The sequence below is a fragment of the Desmodus rotundus genome, chromosome 11, assembly GCF_022682495.2.
Source record: "Desmodus rotundus isolate HL8 chromosome 11, HLdesRot8A.1, whole genome shotgun sequence".
Taxonomy (NCBI): Eukaryota; Metazoa; Chordata; class Mammalia; order Chiroptera; family Phyllostomidae; genus Desmodus; species Desmodus rotundus.
In genome coordinates this window covers 6,434,558-6,459,911 of record NC_071397.1, presented here as the reverse complement: position 1 = coordinate 6,459,911, position 25,354 = coordinate 6,434,558, and the positions used below count along the sequence as shown (strand labels likewise).

General features: G+C 41.5%; 1 protein-coding gene and 1 non-coding gene across 2 annotated transcripts in view; both read right to left on the bottom strand.

Moving 5' to 3' along the window:
* Positions 1-25,354, bottom strand: part of DNAH8 (dynein axonemal heavy chain 8) — a 288,603-nt gene that overhangs the window by 61,060 nt on the left and 202,189 nt on the right. The window contains exons 75-81 of the mRNA XM_024557808.3: positions 22,335-22,490; positions 20,509-20,691; positions 17,159-17,264; positions 15,172-15,424; positions 14,874-15,064; positions 9,157-9,278; positions 5,882-6,000 (exon numbers count right to left, since the gene is read on the bottom strand). Of these exons, the coding sequence (XP_024413576.3) occupies positions 5,882-6,000; positions 9,157-9,278; positions 14,874-15,064; positions 15,172-15,424; positions 17,159-17,264; positions 20,509-20,691; positions 22,335-22,490 (1,130 nt within the window). The remainder of the gene's footprint in view (positions 1-5,881; positions 6,001-9,156; positions 9,279-14,873; positions 15,065-15,171; positions 15,425-17,158; positions 17,265-20,508; positions 20,692-22,334; positions 22,491-25,354) is intronic.
* LOC112302516 (small nucleolar RNA SNORA19) lies at positions 8,636-8,764 on the bottom strand. The gene has a single exon (XR_002974571.1). It is a non-coding gene; the product is annotated as a small nucleolar RNA SNORA19 (small nucleolar RNA).

The window sequence follows — 25,354 nt, the reverse complement described above, 5'->3', positions numbered from 1 at the left end:
TCTGTAAAAAATGCAAGCTAAGGTAGGCGTATAACCCTGGAAAAGACAAATACTCTAAACTTATCCAGCATCTTTTTGTTAATCTTCTGGTGCTCTCATCTGCACCCAACTCTACCCTCCTGCCTCACCCACCAATGTAATCTCTCTCTCTCTCCCTCTCTCTCTCTCTCTCTCTCTCTCTCTCTCACACACACACACACACACACACACACACACACAGAGAGATCTTCTAAAATAGAAGCCTTCTTTGAGCTACTGGATATTGAGAAAATGTGGGGGAGCTCCAATATGGTACAGAAGTAAGTGGAAGCTACACTAACCTCCTCCCAGGACCAATCTGGAATTAAAACTAAACTGCAGAGAAATCACCCTGAATAACCAACTGAACACTAGCTGGAAAGAAACCTTATGAACACAGACAGACAGAAGAAAACACTTCACCACAATGAGACTGGTAGGGAGTGTGGAGGAGGTGCAAGAGAGCTGGCTGGGCTCCAACAAGTGGCAGGAACAGAACCACAGACAGGGAGGTCACATGGAGGGTTATCAGTGGGGAGGGTCAGTGAGGAGAATAGGGGAAAAGGTACAGGGAATAAGAAGCATAGTTGGTAGGTAAAAAATAGAGAGGTGGAGGTTAAGAATAGCATAGGAAATGGAGAAGTCAAAGAACTTATATGTACGACCCATGGACATGAACTGGGATGGAAGAGAAGCTGCTGGGGGGAGTGCAGGGTGGAGGGGAATAAAGGGAAGAAAAAAATGGGACAACTGTAATAGCATCATCAGTAAAATATATTTAAAAGTAAAATAAAACAAAGGCTACAGTAAGAGACAAAGAAGGATAATATATAATGATAATGGGAGCAATCCAAGAAGAGGATGTAACCCTAATAAACGTTTATGAACCCAATATAGGAGCACCTAAGCTTGTGAAGCAAATCTTGATGGTCATAAAGGGAGAGGTCAACAGAAATACAGTCAGAGTTGGGGATTTTTACACCCCATTGGCTCCAATGGATAAATCTTGCAGACAAAAAATCAACAAGGAGACAGCTGCCTTAAATTAGACAGTAGATCAAATGGATTTAATTGCTATCTTCAGAGCATTTCACCCCAAAGCAGCTGAATACACACACATTTCAAGTGCACATGGAATGTTTTCCAGGATAGACCACATGTTAGGACACAAAACAAGTCCCAATAAATTTAAGATTGAAATCACATTAAGCATCTTCTCTGATCACAATGCTATGAAACTAAAAATCAACCACAAGAACGCTGAAAAACACAGAGACATGGAAGCTAAATTACACATTATTAAACAACGAATGTGTCAACAAGAAGATCTATGAGAAATGAATAAATACCTTGAAACAAATTAAAATGAGAACATAACAATCCAAAACCTGTGGGACACTGGGAAAGCAAGCCTAAGAGGGAAATGCATGGCATTACAGGTCTATCTCAAAAAACAAGAAAAAGTTCAAATAAGCAATCTAATTTCACCTTAAAGGAACTTGAACAGGAACAATAAACAAAGCCCAAACTGAGTAGAAGGAAGGAAATGATAAAGATCAGGGCAGAAATAAACAAAATAGAGTTGAAAAAATTGATACAAAAGAACAATGAATCCAAGAGCTGGTTCTTTGAAAAGATAAACAAGATTGACAAACCTTTAACCAGACTCATCAGGAAAAAAAAGAGAAAGGACCCAAATAAATAAAATTAGAAATTAAAGAGGAGAAATAACAACTGACACCAAAGAATACAAAGGATTGTAAGAAAATATTATGCACAACTATATGCCAAGAAACTGGACAACGTGGAAGAAATGGATAAATTCCTAGAAACATACAATCTTCCAAAAACAAATCAGGAAGAATCAGAGAATCTGAATAGACAGATTACACCTAGTGAAATTGGAGCATTAATCAAAAAACTCCCAATAAACAAAAGCCCTGGACCAGAGGGCTTCATTTTACCAAACATTCTGAGAAGAACTAGCACTTCTCCTTCTCAAACTATTTCATAAAATTCAAAAGGAGGGAAGGCTCCCAAACTAATTTTACAAGGCCAGTATTACCCTAATACCAAAAGCAGATAAAGACACTAAAGAAAGAAAATTATGGACCAATATCACTGATGAACATAGATGCTAAAATCCTCAACAAAATGTTAGCAAACTGAATACAGCAATGCATCAAAAAGAATGTACATTATGATCAAGTGGGATTTATTCTGGGAAAGCAAGATTGGTACAACATTTTCAAATCAATAAATGTGATTCATCACATAAATAAAATAGCTAAAAAACACATGATCCTATCAATAGATGCAGAAAAGGCATTTGATAAAATCCAGCACCCATTTATGATAAAAACTCTCTGCAAAACGGGATTAGAGGGAACATACCTAAACATAATAAAGGCCATATATGCTAAACCCACTGTCAGCATCATATCAATGGGCAAAAACAAAAGCATTCTTCTTAAGTTCAGGAACAAGTCAGGGATGTCCACTTTTCCCACCCTTATTCAATGTGGTACTGGAAGTCCTAGCCACAGCAATCAGACCAGAAGAAGAAATAAAAGGCATCCAAGTTGGAAAGGAAGAAGTAAAACTATCATTGTTTGCAGATGACATGGTACTGTACATAGAGAACCTCGAAGATTCCACCAAGAAACTACTGGAACTGATAAATGAATTCAGCAAAGTAGCAAGATACAGAAATTAGCTACATTTTATATGCCAATAATGACGTAACAGAAAAGGAAATTAGGAAAACGATCCCATTTACAACTGCTACAAAAAAGAATAAACCACCAAGGAATAAACCTAACCAAGAATGTAAGAGACCTGTACTCAGAAAATTATAAGACACTGAAGAAAAAAATTAAAGAAGATACAAATAAGTGGAAGCACATACCATGTTCGTGGACAAATTAGCATCATTAAAATGTCCATACTACCCAAAGCAATCTATAGATTCAACGTAATTTCTATCGAGATTCCAATGATGTATTTTACAGAACTAGAACAAATATTTCAAAAATTTATATGGAACCATGTTGCGAACCACCCTGCCTGGTTTCAGAATCTGTAATCCCCCATGGCTAAGGCTGTAAAAAGACCTTGGGACCATAGCCACTAAGGAGACAAAGCTTATCCTCCCAGCAGGGGCACCGCCTCTGCCTCTTTACTTCACCCTGCTTGGCCCCGGGCAGATGACTGCTTAGCCAATGACGGGTATGATTCCTCAAGGGAGGGACAACCTAAGACAGGCATGGTTGCAAAGGGGCCATTGGGAAGGACTTAGAGGACTGTAGAAAAGGGGTGATGGACCATCACCCCTCGACTGTGTCATAGCCTGAGTCCTCATTCTATCCGTAAAGTCCCCTAATCTTTTGGCTGCCTGTATCTCCCACTTGATTTTAAGCCTGAAAAAGTGCCAGAGGCTGGTGTGGTCCTGTGCTGGAATGGCGGTTTCTGGGAGCAATCAGGCCTAAGAAAGAATGCACAAAATCCTGTGAAACCTGCTTTGCTAAGAATACCCTCAATTTAAATGATAAGGGTCCAAGTATAAAATGAGTTTGTTTCCCAAAGTTTTATGGCCCTTTGGCATCACTCTATCTATCTGACCCGGACTCAGAATAAGCCCTCATAGTTCTTTCAATGTTATCTATTGTTTGATCATTACCGCCTGACAATGACTGATGAGCTTTACGTATACGCCCTGTATTCCTATGCAAATTAAACCCAATAAAAGCCCATTGAGGAACAGACTCAAGGCCCTTCTCCTCTGAGAGACTGACCATCTTTCCTTCCCAAGCAGATCATGTCTTGGTAGACTTATTCTCACCCACGGTGGCCCGGGGGAGCTCTGAAGGGGAAGTCCCCCCCCCCAGAACCACTAAAGGCCCTGCATAGCAACAGCAATCCTGAAAAAGAAGAACAAAGTTGGAGGAAGCACATTACCTGATATGATACTATACTATAAGGACATAGTAATCAAAACAGCATGGTAGTGGCATAAAAACAGACACATAGATCAATGGAACAGAAGAGAGAGCCTAGAAATAAACTTGTACCTTTATAGTCAATTAATATTTGACAGAAGAAGCAAGCACATATTAGCTAAAGAGAGTTTACTAAATAAATGGTGTTGGGAAAATTGGATGATATGTGCAGAAAAATTAGACCATCTTTGTACACCACCACAAAAATAATTTCAAAATGGATCAAAGACTTAAATGTTAGGCCCTAAACCATAAAAAAATTCTAGAAGAAAACATAAGCAGCAAAATCTCGGACATTGCTAGTAGAAATTCTTCTATTGGATATATCTCCCCAGGCAAGGGAAACAAAAGAAAAAATAAAGAAATGGGACTACGTCAAACTAAAAAGTTTTTGCACTTTTTAGCAAAGGAAATCATCAACAAAACTAAAAGACAACCCACAGAATGGGAGAACATATTCGCCAATACATCTGATAAGGGGTTAATATCCAAAATGTATAAAGAACTTACAAAACTCAACCCCCAAAAAGAAACAACCCAAGTAAAAAATGGGCAAGGGATCTGAACAGACACTTCTCTAAAGCGGACACACAGATGGCCAGTAGACATATGAAAAGATGCTCAACACCACTTATTGTCAGAGAAATGCAAATGAAAACCACAATGAGGTACACCTGTCAGAATGGCTCTCACAAATCAATCAACAAACAACAAGTGTTGGCAAGGATGTGGAGAAAGGGGAACCCTTTTGCACTGTTGGTGTGAATGCAGATTGGTACAGCCACAATGGAAAGCAATATGGAGATGCCTCAAAAAAATTAAAAATGTTCTCCCTTTTGAGCCAGCAATCCCACTTCTAGAAATACATCTGAAGGAACTTAAAACACTAATTTGAAAGAACAGAAACACTCCTACGTTCATTGCAGCGTTATTACAATCACCATATGGAAGCAGCCCAAGTGCCTATTAGTAGATGAGTGGATAAAACAACTATGGGACATTTACACAATGGAATACTACTCCACTGTTAAAAAAGAAGAAAATGTTACCTTTTGTGACAGCATGGATGGATATGGAAAACATTACTCTAAGTGAAATAAGCAAGTCAGAGAAAGACAAGCACCATATGATTTCACTCATATGTGGAATTTAATGAACAAACTGAACTAACAAGGGAAATGGGGACAGACTCATAGAGAGCAGGATGACAGCTAGTGGGGGGTGGCGGAAGGGGCGGAGGGACTGAGCAAAAAGGAAAAAGGACTCATGGACATGGACAGCAGTGGGGTGATTGCTGGGAGGAGGCAGGTATTACGGGACTAAATGGTAGTGGAAAAAATACAATGAAGATTAAATCAAAAAAACAAAAAATGAAAAGGAGAAAATGTGAAAAGTGAGAAAGAAAAGAAAAAATAGAATGTTCTTTCTTAACATAAATTTGAAACTTTTGCTTCTATTTTAATAGTCATGCCTGCATTATACATTTTTATAGTGCAATATTTATATTTTTTTCTCAGATGAAATTGAATTTCAGCTTATAAACTAATTGCTTTGTAACTTTGTCAGTTTTAAAGAAGTAAATTCAACCATAAATAATAAAATGAATAATAAAAGCATATTTTTCATGTTTTTTGCTAAAAGCACTATAATTAATATGTTGTCAAAACATACCATTCTTTGCCACCATCACCATTTTATTTGCTTGTCAAGGAGCTAAAGAACTGCCATCAAAAACTACAATTTGAAAGCATATACATTTCTTATAATAACTACTGAGACACAGAGAAGTGGACTCACTGAGGTAAGTTCTATAAGTTGACGGTACGGAGAGTGATGCTTCCAGCTCCGATAATACATATTCTCACCTGATAAGTAAAAGTTTGTGGCAGGTATCCAGTGAATCATTATATCCATCAGGGATAATTTCTTCCTCTGGAGCATCTTTATCAAACCAGCTTTTCCATCCCTTCTCATTGCGAGATATCTAAAATAAACAAGTCAATTAGCAAGCCATAGGAATATGGAGTTGAAATATAACCTCAGAAGGTTATTCTTTCCAGGCACATCATTTTTTAACCATATTCACACAGTTTACCTTTTTCTTCAAAATAAATGACTCAAATAACACAGCTATTACTATTCCCTTTTAGTTTTCCCATTGCTTTTCTACATTACTCACTGAATTGGGGCAATGTACCAATTACACTAAATGGTTGGACAGGAAAAAACCACACAGCAGGGTTTCTCAACCTCAGCAATATGGGCATTTGGGGCCAAATTATTATTTGTTCAGGGAGCCATTCTGTACATTGTGAGATGTTTTGCAGCATCCCTGACCTCTATTCACTAGATGCCAGTAACACCCCTCCCCCAATTCATGACAATCCAAAATGTCTCCAAACATTGTCAGATGCTCTCTGGGGGGTGAGGGTGGCACAAAGTTGCCCTTGGTTGAGAACCACTGATAAGGACCATTCTGAGAAGCAAACCTCTAAATGTTGACCTCTACTTAAAATATTGGTAGATGGCAAAATCAAAAGTTTCCTTTTCCTGGTGATCCCCTGCCTTGAGACCTTAAACCCGAGAATGGAAGAAGTCTTTCCAAGAGCTGGTCTCAAATACCTTTCAGAAGCATGGAGAGAACTGCAGAGCTTCCGAGGCATTGAAAGGTGCTCTGTGAAGCCCAAGTAGTGCAGAAACCAATTACAGAAACTACATATTGGGGAGCCTGACACTGCTCTTCAGCAACAATCAGGCTGGATTATTTAGGTCACGTTTGCAAGCTTGTTTAAACAGCAGTGGTAAGCCCTAACAGCAAATAGCAAATGATCACATAGCAGAGACTACCTGCCAGACCCAAGCATTGTCCTTTTTCCTCCATTATCCCCACTTTTTACTGAGGCATAAAGGAGTTGAATAGCTGCCCGAAGTCCACATCATGCCAACAATTCATCATACGGGATACAGAGAGTGTGCAAATTAATAACAAAACTATTAACTCAGTTGCTCCAACTTTGTCCCTGGGACACTAAAAGATGGAGAAGGATTTCTGAAATGTTTCACAGCTGTCATCTTTCTCCTGGCTCTCCCTAGTTGGCTGCTCTCAAAGAATCTGCCTGGGCTCTGCAGGCCTGGGTGCTGCTGCAGCCCCACCCTAATGCACTGGTTCCTGTGAACTGCTACCCACAGCACCCCCTGCAGGCCTCCTCGACACTAGCACTAGAGAGAAGGAGGCACAGGAAGAAAGAGGGTATTCCTTTTCAGTCTATTGGCCTTCCATATGCTAATTTTGACACTTACCACAGTAGAGCTCCCAGGGTGAGCTGCATCTGTGATGGGCAACGGGATAACTTCCGGCCCCTTGAGGCCCATCTCATGTTCCCCCTCCTTTTCCTGGCTCTCTCTGTTAGCAAAAACCACTTCCAAGTGTTAAACAGTTTGGCCTGGGATGTCAAGGCTGGGAAGCTGCTAATTGAGGTTATTTTTGTTCCAATTGCTGACACGCAATCCGCTACGAGATTGATCTCCTCTACTTCCTCTCAGACAAGCCAACCCGAGGGTACCCTGATGGTAGGTCCCCTGTTAACTTCTGCCACTTTCCTGAAAATGACTCCTGCTCTCCCCTCCGGCCCATCCAATGGCATACAATGAGTTGGAGAGAAATAACTCCTGTTGTCAGGGAAACATGAGGTCTTCACTGACCATGTGGCTTCAGGCAAGTACTTAACTTCTTTGAATCTCCGTTCCCTTATTTATAACTCGGGGTTCAACAACACTTCCCTTGCAGGGGGGCTGTTGTGATTGTTGTTGCCCGATACTTAGCCCACAGTCAGCAGTAGGAGCTACCAGATTCTACACCACGGGTACTTAGAATCTAACTGACACAGGCAAAGGACAATGCATATCCTTCTATCAATATAACCCATCAGCACAGGGCCCGGATTTTGAGCGACTTTTCCATTGGTGCCTGCATGTCTCCCTTACCCAGTCTCCCAGTAGACAAGACCACTTCCCACGCCCCCAAAGTATTTCTTTGAGCCTGGGGGACTCATCTGTGGCTGTACTACAGAACAAAGCTTACTGTCCATCACAGATGGATCCAGGGACTTTATCCAATTGACTCTGACCCAAACATGGCTGAATAGGTAGAGAATTTACCTACAGTGTTCTAGAAATACCACTAAGCGGACACACACAGTTTACATGCATGGGGCGGGGGTGGGGGTGGTTCAAGGGGAGTGAATCACAAGATGACAGCATGAGGCGTCTGCCAACTTGTAGTCCACCTACCACCTCAACTGTCCATCATAAGCAACCACCGAAAGGATGATTATTATTAACGTTGACACTGGGATACTGCAGGCCCTTCATCAGTGACAAGGGGTTGTAACCAACAGACCCCTATAATAAACAACTGTATCTATTCTAAGTTGCATAATTATTTTCCAGTGAGAGTTGGATCAAAAACTAGTCCACAATATCAAATTTACTTTTTCAAATAAGAAAAACAATGAAATCAGAACCCAGTTCACCATTTTCAATATTATACTTCACCATTTTACATTTTCACCATTAAAATGGTTGAATTATTTATATTTTATTATTCTTAAATGTTTTATACTTGTCTGAAGCTGACTGGCGGCAATGGCTAACTTAGTCATGCAGCCAGTTTACCTCCAAAGGCTTGTTTAGCACATCAGAAGTATCTTTTATCTTGACATTAAGAAAAAAGACAATGAAATGTGCACAGAATGATTGATTTTTTTAAAGAAATGACTTCAACATCTAATTTGCCTCAAGTTCAAACTGCACAAATTATTTGATCATAGGCAGAAGTAAAAACAGCAATAGCCTACAACAACAGGGTCCACCCACTGGGTCTGATTCTGACAGCAATTCAAGCAACTTGTAAGTGACCCGTGCCCCCCACCCAGAAGGAAAAGGCAGCAGCTTACCCTTATGAAAAGGTTCCTTCTGGAAGCCCCCTCTTCAAAATCCCCCTGCAGAGCCACAGAGCCTTAAAGCCACACTATTGTGTTGACTCTTCTGGGTGAAGGATTTGTCACCAGGAGGCCCTCATTAAAATGGACTGGGTGTGTTTGGGTGTACAGATCCGTACTTTTTTCCAGCCCTTCGTTACCTGGTTCATAATTTCTGCAAATTGCGGAAGTTTGCTCAGCTCCACGAGGTTCAGCCAGGTCATATCGAGGATCCAGCGGAACGGTTTGGGAGGGCAGGCTTTCAGATCCAAGGCTGCGCCTCCTGGGGAAAGGCAGCAGCGGAATCAGGTCAGCTCATGTTTCGTTTTTAGAAATTTACTTTCCAAGGCATAAAAACAAGATAACCACATTACAGGAAAAAATGAGAAAATTGGAAAATAGTCACATTACAGAAAATGTAGTTATCTTTTTTTGGAACATTTCCTTCAAGTCCTAGTGTTTTATTTACTGATTTATACCATCTTATAAAATACAGATGGTAATTCCTTGTCATTTTTCACTACAAAGAATTGTTCTTGGGTGGTTGTGGTTGTTTGCCTTTTGTTTTTTTTAACAACCTGAAATGCACAATTTTGATATCAAAGAATAGGCTGATTTTTTCATGTGTAATTTTAAAGATCACTCCTCCAGAAGTTTGATATTCAGTACAACTTGTTACCAGGTCAAAAAGATAGCTAGATGGTTCGATTGAGATAATATGGCTATGAGGTTTTATGGGGGTAACTACAGTTTAAATCATTTATTCACTCATTTATTTTTTACAAGTGTTGATTAAGCATTCTTTATGTAGCTGACATATTCCAGGCACGGGATTAAAGCAGATAAAACCAGACAAGGCTCCTGCTCTCACAGTATGTTAACTGCAGGGTTGGTTCGTGTTTTGAAACAAATCACAAGTGAGCACATCCACTGTGGCCATCTTCCACATAGACTGTATTTATGGTTTCAAAATTCCTCTATTGCATGTCTTTGGTAATGCTTTATCATAATAATTCCAGCTCTGTTGTTTAGTTCAGATTATACAAAACAGTGATTTGGAATTTTTAAATCCCATTATCCTCTGGAGGAACTCAAGACAGCCCTCCACCTCGGATATCAGCCCTTGGGCAGAAAAGGAGGAGCGAGGAGACAAGGCTCTGCGCGCCCTCCAGCATCTTTCTGAGACGTGAGTGAGCCGTCGTGCTCCTTTTGTCCCTTTGTTCCACCCACAGGGTCAGTGATTCTGAATGCCACAACCCCATTAGAACAGGTAAACCTTCCTCACCACCTGCTGCCTGTACCACCTGGTAAGAGGGAAAGCCTTACTCTGCACCGTTTCTGCTAACACCAAGTTCACTGCAGAAGCAACCACTGGCGTCACCTGCAGACTGAAGGGATTCTGCTTCTCTGACACAGAGACAAAGTCATCCCTTCTCTTCTTGGTTGTTTCTAAAACAGTGTTTTCATAAGCCTCAAAGACATCAGGAGAGGACATTTAGGCTGCATCATTGTTTCCAAACATGTTGTACACCTAAGCTAACCCAGAACAATCATAGCCCATTCTATTCCCCCCAAATAACCTGGCTCTGACACTCGCTGGCTGCATAAACTTGGACAAAGGACTCATTTTTCTGTTTCCTCTTCTGTCACATATCATCTGCCAGATTGGTCGCTGTGAAGATTAAATAAATAATTGTAGTAGAAAGCTTAAGACGGTCTTGGTCCACAGTAAAAGCTATGCAATCATTAGCCGGTTTTGATACTAACTCTCCTTCTGATTTGGAACTCTGGTCCAATCCAACGTGGAAGGCGAGAGCACACCCCTCAGGTGTCTTTTGTCCATGGTTTATGACAAAAGAAAGATGGTATCTTTCTAAAATAACCAGGCAGGGAAAACAGGTAAACCAATTATGCTATAATGCAAGATTGCCCCTGGTGTCTATTTCATTTTTTAAAGTGTTCTGACATTCTCAGTTGAAATAGAAAGGCAAAGCCACCTTCCAAATATTGCAGAGAACAAGTAGGAATTGATACAGTCGTTCTTGGAAAATCAAACATTCTTGGGAAATCAAATAATTCTGCTGTGATTGATAAGTCTTTCTTCTTTCTCCAGTGAGCATTGAGTTCAAAATGACACACACACACACAAAAATCAGTGGTCTAAGGACCATATTTGTTAACTTTGAAAAGACCATTAAAAACAAAGTCATACCATCTTTTAAAAAATAATTTGGTCAAAATGTAAGCCAGTTCAAAACTAATACAAACTGTACAATAAACCAGCTTTGGGTTGTTTAAAAAAAAAAAACACAAAACACTCATCTCTTTTACTGTCAAGCTGACTATACTTTCGTCAATCAACCTATCATTCAATCCCAAATTAATCTTCCTAAAGCACTGCTCTGTCCCTGCTACTTCCCTGCTCATAAAGCATTCGATGGCTCCCTATTGCCCACTGAATTAAATCCAACCTCCTCTCACTGGCTCTCCTGGCCCTGTACAAGCTGGCTCTCCCTGACTCTCAGTCTGACGAAACGGGGCTACCGATGTGCTCTCACCACAACCCGGATGGACAGCCTTCTTATTTTTCCGTTTCCAATCTAGTTCTTCTCACTAAGGCCTTCCCCACTGTGATGCAGTTTCTCGTCCCCTCTGATCTGCACACTTTGTCTCACAGAGTCCAGTCTCTTTCAGGTGAGAGCTCCAGTTTGGCCGGGTTTGCTGGGTTGGGAGGGGTGAGGTGGTGGGAGGGGGATTGGGTCTTGACAGGGTGGTGCCTCAGTCCTGCATGTGCCCTGGAGGCTATGTGTCTTGGTCACAGGCTGGGATCCCATATTGTGTCCTCTGGACAAATCCTGTCCGACCTGTGGGTACACTGGGCTGTACCATTATCCACAGGAACTGGCCCTGTGTGCAGTTCCAGTTCCCCTGCTCCGCAGCTTCTTGGTTTATGCTGCAGGCCTCTGGTATGTGCCAACCTCCTCAACACTTCCATGTTCACACCCCTGCTTGCCAAACCGCAGGCTTATCCGTCTAGCTACTCCCTCCACCAATGCCACAAAGCAGCTTCCATGCTGGATGTGGCTCTGGGCAGAACGCAGAGGCATCTTCTACCTGGATGCTTCCTGAGCTCCCTCCTTTACTCATCCAAGGCGGAGCCTCAGGAGACAGTGAGGGGACAAAGACCTTTGCATCTGACCTAGTTCTGCCTCTGACTCTTTGTCCTTCCCGTGACCCACTGTGAACCAACAGGCCAGGTTTCCCACTTCTTTATACATCATATCTGTCCCCACCCCAGGGGTCATACTAGCAGATGGGATTCAGGAAGCAAAGCCAGCTCACCAATAAGGAAAAATCTAAAAGTATCCTTCCCGACCCACTTATACCCCACAGACAGGAGGCATTTTAAGTTGTGAGGCCCATTTTGCCCCAGCTGCTGCCTAGATTCCCACATGTTTCAATGTCCCCTCCCCCACTGCCCAGTGCCCCAAACACTGAGGATGTGGCCCTAAGCCTGAGAGCTGCAAGGTGACTGAAGCAAGTCAAAGTAACTTTCTAGATTTGGTAAATTCAGGCTTATTTTATTTAAATGTCACAGAGACCACCCATACATCTGGACCCTCCCCTACAGAGCCTGCTGCATCCTCCCAGGTGGTACTAATCATTTTCCCCAGGGCCCTACAGCCTCCAGTGCGTGGAGATACCTGTACTATGCTGTCTTACTCCTACATACCATTTAAGACATCAATTCCTAAGGAAAAAATACAAACCAGATGACATATTCCAATTTCCTTTGAATTAGAAGAAATAAAAAATCAAAGAAGAAATTTCAGTAATTATGCAAACTGTTTACGAAGTTTCTTAAATGGTAACCCATCCTGGGTCTGAGGAAGAAATTAACTACAGTAGGAAGAACGACAGAGTAACAGGAAGTTATGGGTTACTCTCCTGCTCATTGTAGATCGTATGATGAGGACAAAAGTGCATCACACCCTTTCAGCTCCTAGTGCCAACTTGGAAATACTCTGCATTTTCTTCTTAGATGATCTCTTTTGCCCCCATGGCCTCGGCTGTTATTCTTATGCCCTATCTTTGCCATTGTCTGACTTCTAAATGGTCTGGCCCACCCTGTCTGTCTCCTGGGTACCTCCAATTCAATGTCTGTAGTCACCAGGGCTGTGGGAACATTCAATTTCCCTTCCTCCAAATACTGTACATGGGAGAACTGCATTTCCTTGATCTCTCTGAAGTTAGATGCTTTGGCTAATGAAATATGAGCATAAGTGACATGTGTCACGTAAGGGGTAACTTTTAAGAGCCCCCATCCCATTGCACAATTTGCCACATCCCACCCCTCTGCCATAGTAACTACGGAAGCAGTGTGGATTCCTGCGTGACGACGACAAGCGTGTTGGAGAGAGAGTGAAGGGGAAGTATGCCTTTGCTGGGCTGAGCCATTGAAATTTGGGGACTGCTTTTATGGTCAGAAAACCCAGCCTGTGCTGACTGAAACTAGGTACGAAAATCACTTTCATTATTCCCCTACTCCGACACTCCTAAAGCAGCTCCTCTTCTAACCAACCAGACCGGAAATCTCTGCACACACAAGAAGCCTCATTTCTGACCCTTCTCTTGGCTCGGACACCCAGTCCACTTTACTGCTATGATCCCTCGCCTCTGTTTCTTCTTTTTCATTCCCACTGCCGTGGCCCTAGGCTGACCATGCCTTCCCTGTGCCGGGGAAGATTACAATGGACTCTCCTGACTTTCTTCTCTAATCCTGCACATGCCTGCCAGGGTAACCTTCCTAAAGGACAATAAATACATGGCTCCCAAAGGACCACATCACCACCTGACACAACACCTTGTTTCTCATCAGACCAAGAAAACCCTTCCTTTAGGAATCAAGTTTCACCAATTTACATATTATTCGTTTCTCTCCTCCTGTCGTTCTGTCTCAGTGAGGAACGTTAAGAGGAACGGTTCCTGCATTTCTACCTGTTCTTCAGGGGTCATTTTCAAATGCCATTTCCTCTTTTGAGGGGAGAAGGGCAGCTAGAAAATGATTTATTAAATTATGTACAAAAAACAAAAAAAAGTGAAGAAAAGATTGGATCATTTCCCCATGTATCGAATAATCTGAAAAACTCAGCTTAATGTGCAGAGGCCTATTTCCCAAGGAGCTTTTCCTGATCTCACCAAACACAGGTCATCTCTCCCTTGTTTTAGACCTAACATTTTGTTTTTAGCTCTCTTATAACACTGAGGTTATTCTGCCTCACTCTACAGTTATTTTAAAAATTATTCTTGTCCCCAGTATGAGACTGTTGTTTCTTTTAAAGCAGTGTCTGGTTTATCCTGGTATCCCTTCACAGGCGCGCTGTGCATGATGGGTCTGCATAGCATGTGCTCAATAAACACTTGCTTTAGTGAACTGAATAAAATACTTTTGTCCTAATTATGCTTTTAACATGGAGACAAGCGATGAATGGGATGAACTTCAAATATGAAATGCAAGTGTGCCTTTTTCACACTGCCAAAAGTCTTTACGCTCCTTGCTTAAGGAATTGCTTTCTTGCAGCAGAAGGCTCATCCCCAGCATCACTTTTCCTCCCATTGGCATCCGGCCTCCTAATCGCAGGTAACAATGATCAAACTCCTTTTAATTACATAACTAAAAATCAGAGCTGAAATGTTAACTTGAGTGAACAGAGCACAGTGAATGGAAATCAGAAAGAAAGAGGGGGTATAAATAAAGAACTTCACTTTCCTTAGAATATAACTGTTCTACTGTATTATAGACCCGAGTCTACAGTCTACCAAAGAACACATACATACAGTGCCCTTATATACCACACCCCTACTCCAGACCCTTCACCTTTAATGAAAGCCTGAAACTCTTTGTGCTTCACTGTCCCTCTCTGGAGGTCGATCTTCAAAGTCATGAGGAGGACGAAGAGGAATTTGTGGTTTTCATACAGGCCTCTGACAGAGTACGTGAAAACTTCGTATGTCAGGTACTCGATAATATTTGTAATTCTCTTTTGAGGGAGTGGAGACTTCTCAGATCTGCACAACATTTTAAAAATCAAAGGAGTGAAAAGCTTCTTCTAAGGGAATAAGAGGACAAATAAATACTTTAAGTTACTCTCTCGGGGGAAGGGAGGGAGGCCCACCTAGCCATGGACTGGTCAAATAACTTCAAGAACTGCGCCAGGGAGGTCTGGTACATGATGTTGACCATGCTCATCTCTGTGATGAGAAAGTAGAGGATGCTCCCGCGGGTGGCGGCAGGCCGGAACTCCTCCTGAGCCATGTTGATCTTGACCTCCGTTTCCGCGGCCACGTGCAGCTTCTCACTAACTTCAGCTGCCGTCAGCTTGGTGGTCCGGAGGACACCAATGAGCGACTCATCATCTACCAAGGACCCTAAAAACCAAACAGGAAGACTATAGTAACTGTAGAACACGAGATGGGGAGGCTGGAATGAAAGGTGCATCTGTTCAGAAATCATCCCGTTAATTGTCAGCTCCACCTCTTCAAAGCCCACGGGGTAGAAAGGCAGACTCTTAAGACACTGGAAGGCTTCTAGTCCAACTACCATCCGAAGTCTGAATTCTTCTAAAAACTCCTGCCGAGGGGCTTCCTTCACTCCGCCTAGAAATCTGTATTCCCAAGACAGCCCACCACCGGCCTCCAAATGTCTACAGACAAAACCCTGGCTCCACCCACCCCCACAGGTGTTCTTTACGTGACGTGGCTTTCACTCCGTCATCGTCCTGCTGGTCCCCCTCAAAGTGCCCCGAGCTTGTTGGTCCCGCTGGTGTGACAGTGGAGCTGAGGCCACACCAGCCTGCAGGGCAGTGGTGCACAATCTACTCCCGCTTTAATGGAACAGCCCTTGCCACTGAGAACTCCGATCCCGCTAGGTCTCTTAACAAGAGTAAATTAGGCGAACAGTGGAGGCGTCTCATCAGGAGAAAAATCCTAATTTTATTTTTGGTTTCACCCTTCATTATTGTTTTCATTAGAAATAACACATTTTCTACAGTGAATTCCATTTTAAGATATGGAAAGACACTTTGGACACGAGGAGCTGACGATATCCGCAAACAGCAGTGTTCTGGCCTAGCTTAGAATTCGGAGTGGTGGGCCAGGGCTGCCGGAGGGTGCGGGGTTACTCTGATGGGCCTGCTAGGCCTACCACAGACATCCAAACTGTGGTTACCCTCACAGGGAAGAGACCTGAACCCAGCACACTCTGGCGAGATCAGGGGAGGAGCCCTCAGCTCTCTTTTCTAATATTTAGAATCCCAGAGGTATCCGGATGGTGGGAGAACTCACTAGACCAAGAGACAGACAGCTTCACTGGTACAAGCAGTGCAATAAAGGCAGGAAAAAAGGGCTTTTCCTTGAGGTCACCTTAAAGGTACTGCTGGAGTCTTTTGTGAGAGTAACATAATGTTCTTTCAAGAGATTAAGTTTTTTTTAATCCAAGGATTAAAGTGCTGCTGGTAAGTGTTCCTTATTAGACTTCTGATAAATGGTAGAATTAACATTGCAGTAATTTGCCTAATTCAGAACACTATAGTGTTTGTTGAATTTATTTCCATTGGATAAAATATTTCTACATATTCAGAGAGAGTACATCCCCAAATCAGGGTGTGGTATGGTGATCTGACCGCCCAGAGGAGAACCTATCCCTGGCTTCTAAGTGGGAGGTCAGGTCAAATCAAAAATAAGCTGGGCCTTGGGTGCGTGAGCGTCTCCAATACAGATTACACACATCAGAACCCACTTTGGTAATTGTATTTCAATGCCAAATGAGAGGGTCAATCTAAAAAATAGACTGAGTCCATTAGTTTCCTTTGGGCAAGCAAATTAGCCTATTATGAGTTACCTAGCTGTATTGGGAGCCCTTATTTTTCTCAGAAGAGGGCAATTATATCAAGGAAACTGTTATTCTCAAATGCTGAGACTGTTTGCTAATTCAAAAATCAAATTCTCTGCTATCCTTCTTTAATGTCCACGTGGAAATTGCCTTCCTTGTTTTTGCATTGATAACTATTTCCTAACATGTGTAATCATTAGGCCATTGAAAAGAGGGTACAAGAAATCCTTATTCAGAGTCCATTATTTGACTCCCTCTTAATGACACAATACCTTTTGTAGCACTTAATTTGTAGAGGAGGTTATCTTCAAGTTCTTTCATCTTCCGCTTATTAAAAGTCACATCCTCTAAAAGTTTGACCCTCTCAGACTCTAGCTCCTGTTATTAAGAACCACAAAACAACATCGGAATGTTACCAATTATTATGGCAAATCCCATTTACTAGTGTTTATTATCACATTTTAAAAGTTTAACCCAAAGTGCCTTTTGAATGAAAAGAAATTACGTACTATCATTAGTCAGACCTATCTTTCTGTATTTTTGTTTCTCTGTACAGTTTTTAATTGTACCCAGTAGCATCAAGTTTCCACAGCACGCACACTGTCATGCATGAGATAACCTTGCTAAAATAATTTTGCTCAATTATCCCCAGCTCCCTTTCCAGCTTTCAGTTTATTTAAATTAGAGCATCCCATTCTCTTGGACCTGTTCCCACATTGCCTCTGGGAGAAGTGCTAACTTTATTTGCAGTCAGAAGTGGTAGAAACAAAGAGGCATTAATTAATATCAAGGAACCGTGGGGCAACCAAAGCCAAATTTGAGGTCTTTGCTTGGGATCTGCCTACAGGAACTCCAGATACCTGGTTTGGCATAGCCAGTTGCCAATACAAATCCATTTTTCATTATTTTGCAGCTCCTTCTTATCAGTGGGGCTAAACTGCATGTTTGGGAGGTATCTTTTCTAATAGATGATGCATTTTTAAAAATTATATTTTGAAAAATTTCAAACTTTCAGAGAAGTTGCTAGACTGGTACACTGAACTCTTATAAACCTATCACCTAGATGCACCAAATAACATTTTGCTTTATTAGTTTTTCTCTCTACATAATAATTATTATCATTATTGCCAGACCACTTGCCCATGTTATGATCCATTATCCTTAAAAACTTTAGCAAATCTCTTGGCTTAAGAACCAAGACATTCTCTTCCACAACCATAGTACAATTTTCAAACTCGGGAAATTTAACATGGGTACAGTACTCTTGCTAAATGTAGAGTAAACAGAAACAGTCTCAATAGCATTCTTTATAGCACTTTTTTTCTGATCTTATACAGAATCATACCTTGTACCTAGAATTGTGTCAAAAGGCGTTTTTAAACTATTTAGTTGAGAAAGTTTCTTTAAAAACTGCTTCAGAAATCCCACCACTTTCAAAAAGTCTTCCTAAACCAATCTGTCCATCAAAAGCCACAGCGCGGCTCCCATCTGCATATCTGCTATGGCTCGCTTTACAGTCTGCGTGTTGCTTATGTCCTTCCAATTAGATTCCACACGTCTAAAGGGCAGGAACCTGTCCTATTCATTCTTGTATTCTTGACAGCACTTATCTCAAGGTTTTGCAGAAAATGGTCTCACCCCAAGAAATATTTGTTAAATTGAAATGTGCCAAATTTAGCTCATCAACTTTTATTTTACATCTGGGGAAACTGAGCACCCAGAAATATTAACTCCAAATAACGTTCCAATGTAACGTGCACGGCTAGTGACGGGCAGAGAAAGGCCTAGTAGCCTTGTTCTCCAACGCCAAGACCGTGTGCATTACCACTGCACTGTCAGGCCTGCAGCGCTTGATGGGGTGGTGATCAAGGTCATGGCCATGTTTGCAGGGGAAGAGCTAATGTACGGTTTTCATGAAAACAGTCACCCCTGGGTGGCAGTATAAGAACACGTGGACAAAAGGAACACCCGTCAGCTTCCTTTTCAGTAAGATACGAAAAAGCAAGCATCGTGGTACAGTGGACGCTGTGAGCGTTACAGCATGGCCTGCACAGTTTATGCAGGAACTTTGGTGGGGGTGGCCTGGGGGAGAAGCCCATGTGCTCTTACAGGTTAAGACTCTCTTCTCTCCGGTCTCCATTTGCTCATCTGTAAAATGGAGGTGTGAGGGCAGAATTGTTAGGTGGGTTAAACATCATGGTCAGGATGGCCTTCTGCAGACTAAGTGTGCGTTTTGTTTTCTCTAGCAAGACTGGTGATAGCACATCTCTGGAAGAGGAAGCTAAGGCCTAGAGGAATGAGTGTGGGGCGCTCTGGGGACACCGACTGCAGCCTCAGACAGAGGAGTAGCCTCCGTGACAGACGTTTGCGCAGCCTGCATGGGGCATCCGCACCAGTGAGGAATCACTCCAGAACAGACCAGCAGCACCAGGCAGACCACAAAGGAAGGACTAATTTTCAGCAGTTGACATCGTGAGGCCTAAGAGGTGATGGAGACGACAAACTGAGGGCCCCTGCTCTCTCTGCCTTGCTGTGCAAGTGGAACAGATGCTCTTTCTGGATTGCACAAGCCCTGGACTGTTTATTAACTGAGATCAAACAGCTAACGAGAGTGGAAGCTGGGACTGCACCCCTTCACTCCACCAGACTGGCTGCCTTTCCAGGGCCTGCGCCAAGTGAACCTTCTCAACCAGGTACAATTTTACCTCTCGTTTCACTGAGTCTCTCTCCTTCTTTGGTGTCAGTATCATTTCTCCTTCCATTTGTGAATGTCTTTCCTCTGTTTGTGCCCATATATTCGTATCTCTTGCCTTTCCTCCTTTCCCTGTCCAGTCTTCTGCCATTCTTTTTCTCACTTCCAATTCCATGCCGCTGTGGTCTTACTGTTTCTAACCTTGCCTTGTCCCTAAACCCTTAATACTAAAATTAACTATATTTAAGCAATTAATTATATTTCTTGGATTTTATGCAAATATATTTATATGTACAAATACATAAAATTATGTTTTATGCATAATATTTAATATTTTCTAAGATTTACCCTAAACTCAAATTAGGTTAATCTTGTATCAATTTCTTGGAACCATCCAGTCTTATGTTGTTATTTCATTAGAACCCTCAGTTATACTTAAATAAGTTCCCTGCTGTAGAGCAGATTCATTTAATTAAAGTGGAAGTATGGCTCCTCACATTATTAGACCACTCGATTATAGTAGTTGCAACTACTACAGTGGCAATAATATTCAGAGGCATTTCTTTTTCTCCAGGATCCTTATTTTATTGAATTCTTCAGGCATACCCAAGACCACCCATCCACAGGACCTCAGAGATGAAAGTCAACATACCCAAAGGTTTAAAGACAGATGTAGGAGGTGGAAATAGGGGTGTGTGTGTATGTATGTATGTGTGTGTGTGTGTGTGTGTGTTTGAAGTTGGAGGAGAGGTGAGTTATATGACTTCTTGACAGGACTTAAGACTGCAAAACAAATATTCATGTTAATAAAGGTAAATACAATATACTTCATTTTTTCTTGTCCACATACTTAACAATTTCCCAATACAGTTTAACCATTTACTATAATTTATTTTACGTTAAAGTTCTTTACCTTGAGAGGTTTATTACCTGTTTCTCTGTTAGAATCACCCTCCTTAGTAGCTGATTCTCAAGCCCTTTCATCGTCACGGTGAAGTCAATGACTGATGTCTTAGCGTTGATCTCAGGCGTGAAGGCAGGGTTTGGTAACTTTGTAGTGATGTAAAGTTTAAATGTGCTCATGATATCACATTCCTTATCACCGACTTTCACCTAGATCAATTCAAATACAAAGTTTAAAAACGCATAAAGGACAGGACAAGCAATATGGGTTCAATTTAGGAAATAAGTTACCAAAGGTGCTGAGAAACTTGAAGGAACTGCAAAGGACAGTTGGAAAATTTTAATCACTGATCTTAAAGAGTGCAGCCTATTCCTTTAGAATAATTTAGATTTGTGGTCTTGCTTGAAGATGTTTTTAGTCACAACACCAAGCAAATTAAATGAAAAATGTATCCCAAACAAATGTTGAATAGAGGAAAACTCAAAGATTTGACTGTTTTTTCCACTTGCTAAGATTGTTTTCTACTATGCAAATTTGTCCTGTTTATGGAAAGCGTCATTCCGCTTTCTATTTCACAGTCATATCTGGAGCACATTTAACAACAGAAAGGGTTAGTGAAATTTTAGAAGAAGAAAATGCCAACTTATTTCCCAGAACAATGACGTTTACCTTCAACACTACAGGCTGCAGCACATTGAGAAACGACAGGTTGTGCTCTTTAAAACTCCGGTGGAGATTATAACATTTTTAAATGACTTGAATTTTTAATTAATCTTAATCCTGCATGGGATGGAAAACCACCATATTCTCCGGCAGTGTGCCTGCACACGGCAGGTAAGAGCTGGGGGTCTTTTAAAGGACCTTCAGGAATGGTGATTCTGCAACCTCCTTTGGCATATTAAACATGGCTTATAAAAGAATTCACATTATGAATAAATTTTTTCTAAATAAATCTCTTTGTCTAATAAGGAAAATTTGAATTCTTATTCACTGATATTCATAGAATTAAGTTGTCCAAAGCAAAAATATTCAATCAGAAATGCAGTTATTCTAAAGAAAGAAAGAAAAAAAGAAAGAAACCAAAGAAGCCTAAAGGTAGAGAATGACACCAATTATAAAAGCACTTATACTGAAAACAATTATAACCAACAATTAGGAACAGAATTCCATAGTTTCCAGCAAAGTCCATGATTTTAGACTGCAAATTAATAAAGAGAGAAATGAACAAATCAATGTCCATAGACTTTATTAAAATGTAATTTTCTCTAGTGAGAAAATACAGGTTTTATTGTACAGATGTATATATGGCTTGCACAACCCATTTTCTTGGAGTTGTTAAAATATGTATGTTGTGTGTGAAATATTAATATCTTATAATGAGCAATGTCTTTCCTTAATATATTATTTAGTTTCAGCGAAATGGCTATTCTTACCAAGATATCGCCCTCACCCTGTATTTTTATATATTATATATTTTCAGAGAAACACTGAATATGTTTGAAAATTATTTTTTCCAGTGTACCAAACACCTGAAAGAAATTGCCTTCATTGCTATGCTCAAAAAGGTAAGTAGATGTCACCATTGTTCTTTTTTATTCTTCCTTCCTTCCTTCCTTCCTTCCCTCCTTCCTTTCTTCCTCCCTTCCTTTCTCTTTTCTTTCTCCCTTTTTTCTTCCTCCCTCCCTCCCTCTCTCTCCCCCATTCCTTCCTCCCTTCCTTTTTCTTTCTTTTTCCTTCCTTCCTTCCTTCTTTCTTTCTCCCTTTCTCTCTTCCTCCCTTTCCCTCTTCCTCCCTTTCTTTTCTTTCTCTTTTGCCTCTTTCCCTCTTTCTCTCTTTCTTTCACAAAGCTCACCTTGAAAGTGGTGCCTGATTTAATGAAATTCTTTTCTAACACGTTATCCAGGACTGGATCCAGCTCTTCACGAATGTCCTCAATGAGAAGGGGTCTGCCCAAGGAAAGGCTGTCCTCCAAGTGCGTGCGGAAATATTTATGGTTCAGAGATGTCACCTGAAAATAAACAATTCATCACTATAGAAATGGCACAAAGAATGTGCCTCCTCCTCAGTGGAAACTAAGAGTTGACTAAGAATTTTGAGGGCTATGCAGGAAGCCTTGCTTATAAAAATGAAAGTAACAAACTATCAAAGCTTGGTGAGTCCCTGGATGTGAAAGCCCTGGCCTGTGGCAGGCTCTCTGGGATGGAAAGGGGAGGACAAAGGGGCGTTCCTTGGGTGCGGGGTCAGAGCTCTGCTCCACAGCTGGAAGAGCAGTAATAATGAACCTGTTTACATTTACATAACTGCAACCACTCAGAGAGAGCAAAGTAACCTGCATACTTGTGATATTCATTACTTCTCAGGACTCCTACGAGATGACTGATTTAAAGAAATAAGCATAAGATTGTCAAAAGTGATACACGGAGTCCAACCAAGGGTTCATCCGCCTATTCTGTCTCTGGCAGTGGCACAATGGCGGAATATGAGAGATACTTGCCAACTGAAAGACTATACATTCACTTTTTATTTTCTTGTAAAATATAAAAAATATTCTTATAAAATAGAAGAAAAAAACTTTAATTAGAATTCTGAATGCCTGGCAGAGTCCCCCACTTGTAGACCAATGTTTGTTATTAGTTAGAATAGACACACTGGGCTGGTTGATCTTTGCATGAGCCAATTTCCTTTGAACTCCTAGTTCTATGACCCTTCCCCCAGCCTCAGTGTGAGGATTCCGGAGGGTCCAGCCCTCAGCTCTCCGTCTCCTCGCAGCCTATCCTCTGAACTCATCTACTGCCCTTATGCTACCGTGACTGCTCATCTTAAGATGCAAGGAAGATCCACTGGGCCAGCAAGTGATTAGGAAAGTGGAATTAAAAACTATTATTTCTGACTTGCTGTGAAAACAAGAGGTGGAATTGAAAAATTTAATAAGTCCACCTTTGTCCTGTTTTAATAGACAGGAAATAACTAAAACAAAAAATCTCACACATGAATTCCCCCCTCCCATGGAGAGCTCTTTTTAATACAAATGCTACGAAAGGCCTTACTATGAGTTGATAAGGTGAAAGAATCTAAACAGAGAGCTTTAACTAGCTTATTAAACAAGATAAAACAAGGTCCCAATAAGACTAAATATAATTATCCTGCTCTATTTCCCAAGGGATAAATTCTATTTTTGTGATTTCCTTCCCAAGTGTGATGGTTAATTTTATGTGTCAACTTAAAGAGTGGACTAAAGGATGCCCAGATAGCTGGGAACATTATTTGAGGGTGTGTCTCTGATGGTTTTTTCAGAAGAGATTAGCATTTGAACTGGTAGACTGGGTAAAGAAGTTCCCCCTCACCAGTCCTGGTGGGGAGGCGTCAGCTGATGCTTGGAGAACGAGGTGGAGGAAGGGCAAACTAGCCCTTGGCTTGAGTTGAAATATCCATCTTCTGCCCTAGGATATCAGCCCCTGACTCTTTGGCCTTCGGACTCAGACTGGGACTTACACCTTTGGCTTACACGGTTCTCCGGCCTTTGGGGTTTGAACTAGAACAGCACCGGCTTTCCTGGACCTCCACCTTGCAGACTGTGGGACTTCCCAGCCTCCATTATCCCACGAGCCAATCTCTCATAATACATCGTTCTACACATCTATATATAGATATCCTATTGTTTCTGTTTCTCTGGAGAGCCCTAATACACTAAATTAAGAAATAATAGTTTTCAAGTTGTTAATTCACTTAAGATTACCTTTTATCATCTTCAGATCTTTTATAAACCTGCAATCGCACCTTAGAGTCAGAATTTCAGGTTTAGCTCACTTGATCTTTCTTGTGCAGAAACACTGTGTGGTAGCAGCTCCCACCAGACCCTGGGTCATCGGCACAGATACAAGCTGACCACTGGGTTCTTTACAGAGGAGCCCGGGGGACAGCTTCCACTCCCAGAGGTCTGCGCTGTAGGCCCTGGAGAGGACACTGAAGGGGCCGCGGCACAGCTGCCAGGTGGCGTGCAGCGCTGGAATTTAACATTTATAAAGTGCTTCATGTTTCACCTTGTTTTCCTTCTCAAGTCGAGAAATACCAAATTTTGTTTCACTTTGTTTTCATTTACGTGTTTGTTCGTGTGCTGATTCACGTATTCAGAAAAATCATGTCTTCTGAGTAAGGAGGATATATTTTCAATCTCCCTGCATCTACTCCCTTTCAGCAGTAGATACTTTTTAAAACATGGAAGCGTCTCTAGCATACGCCTGTTGCTTCTTCAAGAGGGTACCCGGGTCTGAATTATATCAGGAAAGACATTACTGAAGACTATCAGTGAGTTTAATGATGAACTGGAGAGACAGGAAATAGGAAAAGATGAGCAGGGAGATCAACAGCCAGAGGCAAGAGGACTGGAATAAGGGGTGAATTACAGGTCAGTTGGACCCAGACAACTGAGTTAGCAGGAGTGCACTCCCCTGTGAATGCAGGTCCTCAGAAGCTGCATTCCCATTACCTCCACTTCCCTTCACTCTTCTCTCCACTTACACTCTGACCCTCGCCAGGACTTCTCGGATGCATCGTGCTCTGAGTATTAATGAGGTGGGGCTCATTAATGAGGGGTGCTCATGAGCACAAGGCAGTGCCCACCTGCCAGCTAAGCAATGATCTCAGAGGGAACTCTTTCAATGTCTCACCATTAAATATGGTGTCTGCTGTGGGCTTTTTGTAAATGCTCTTTATATGACACTCTATTCTTAGCTTTCTGGAAGTGCTATCATGAGTGGGCGTTTAATTTACCAAGTGCTCTTTCTGCATTTATCAAGATGACCACATGATTCTTCTGTATCTTTTCCTATAATGATGATATACTTTGATTAATTCCTTTAAATTCAATAAATA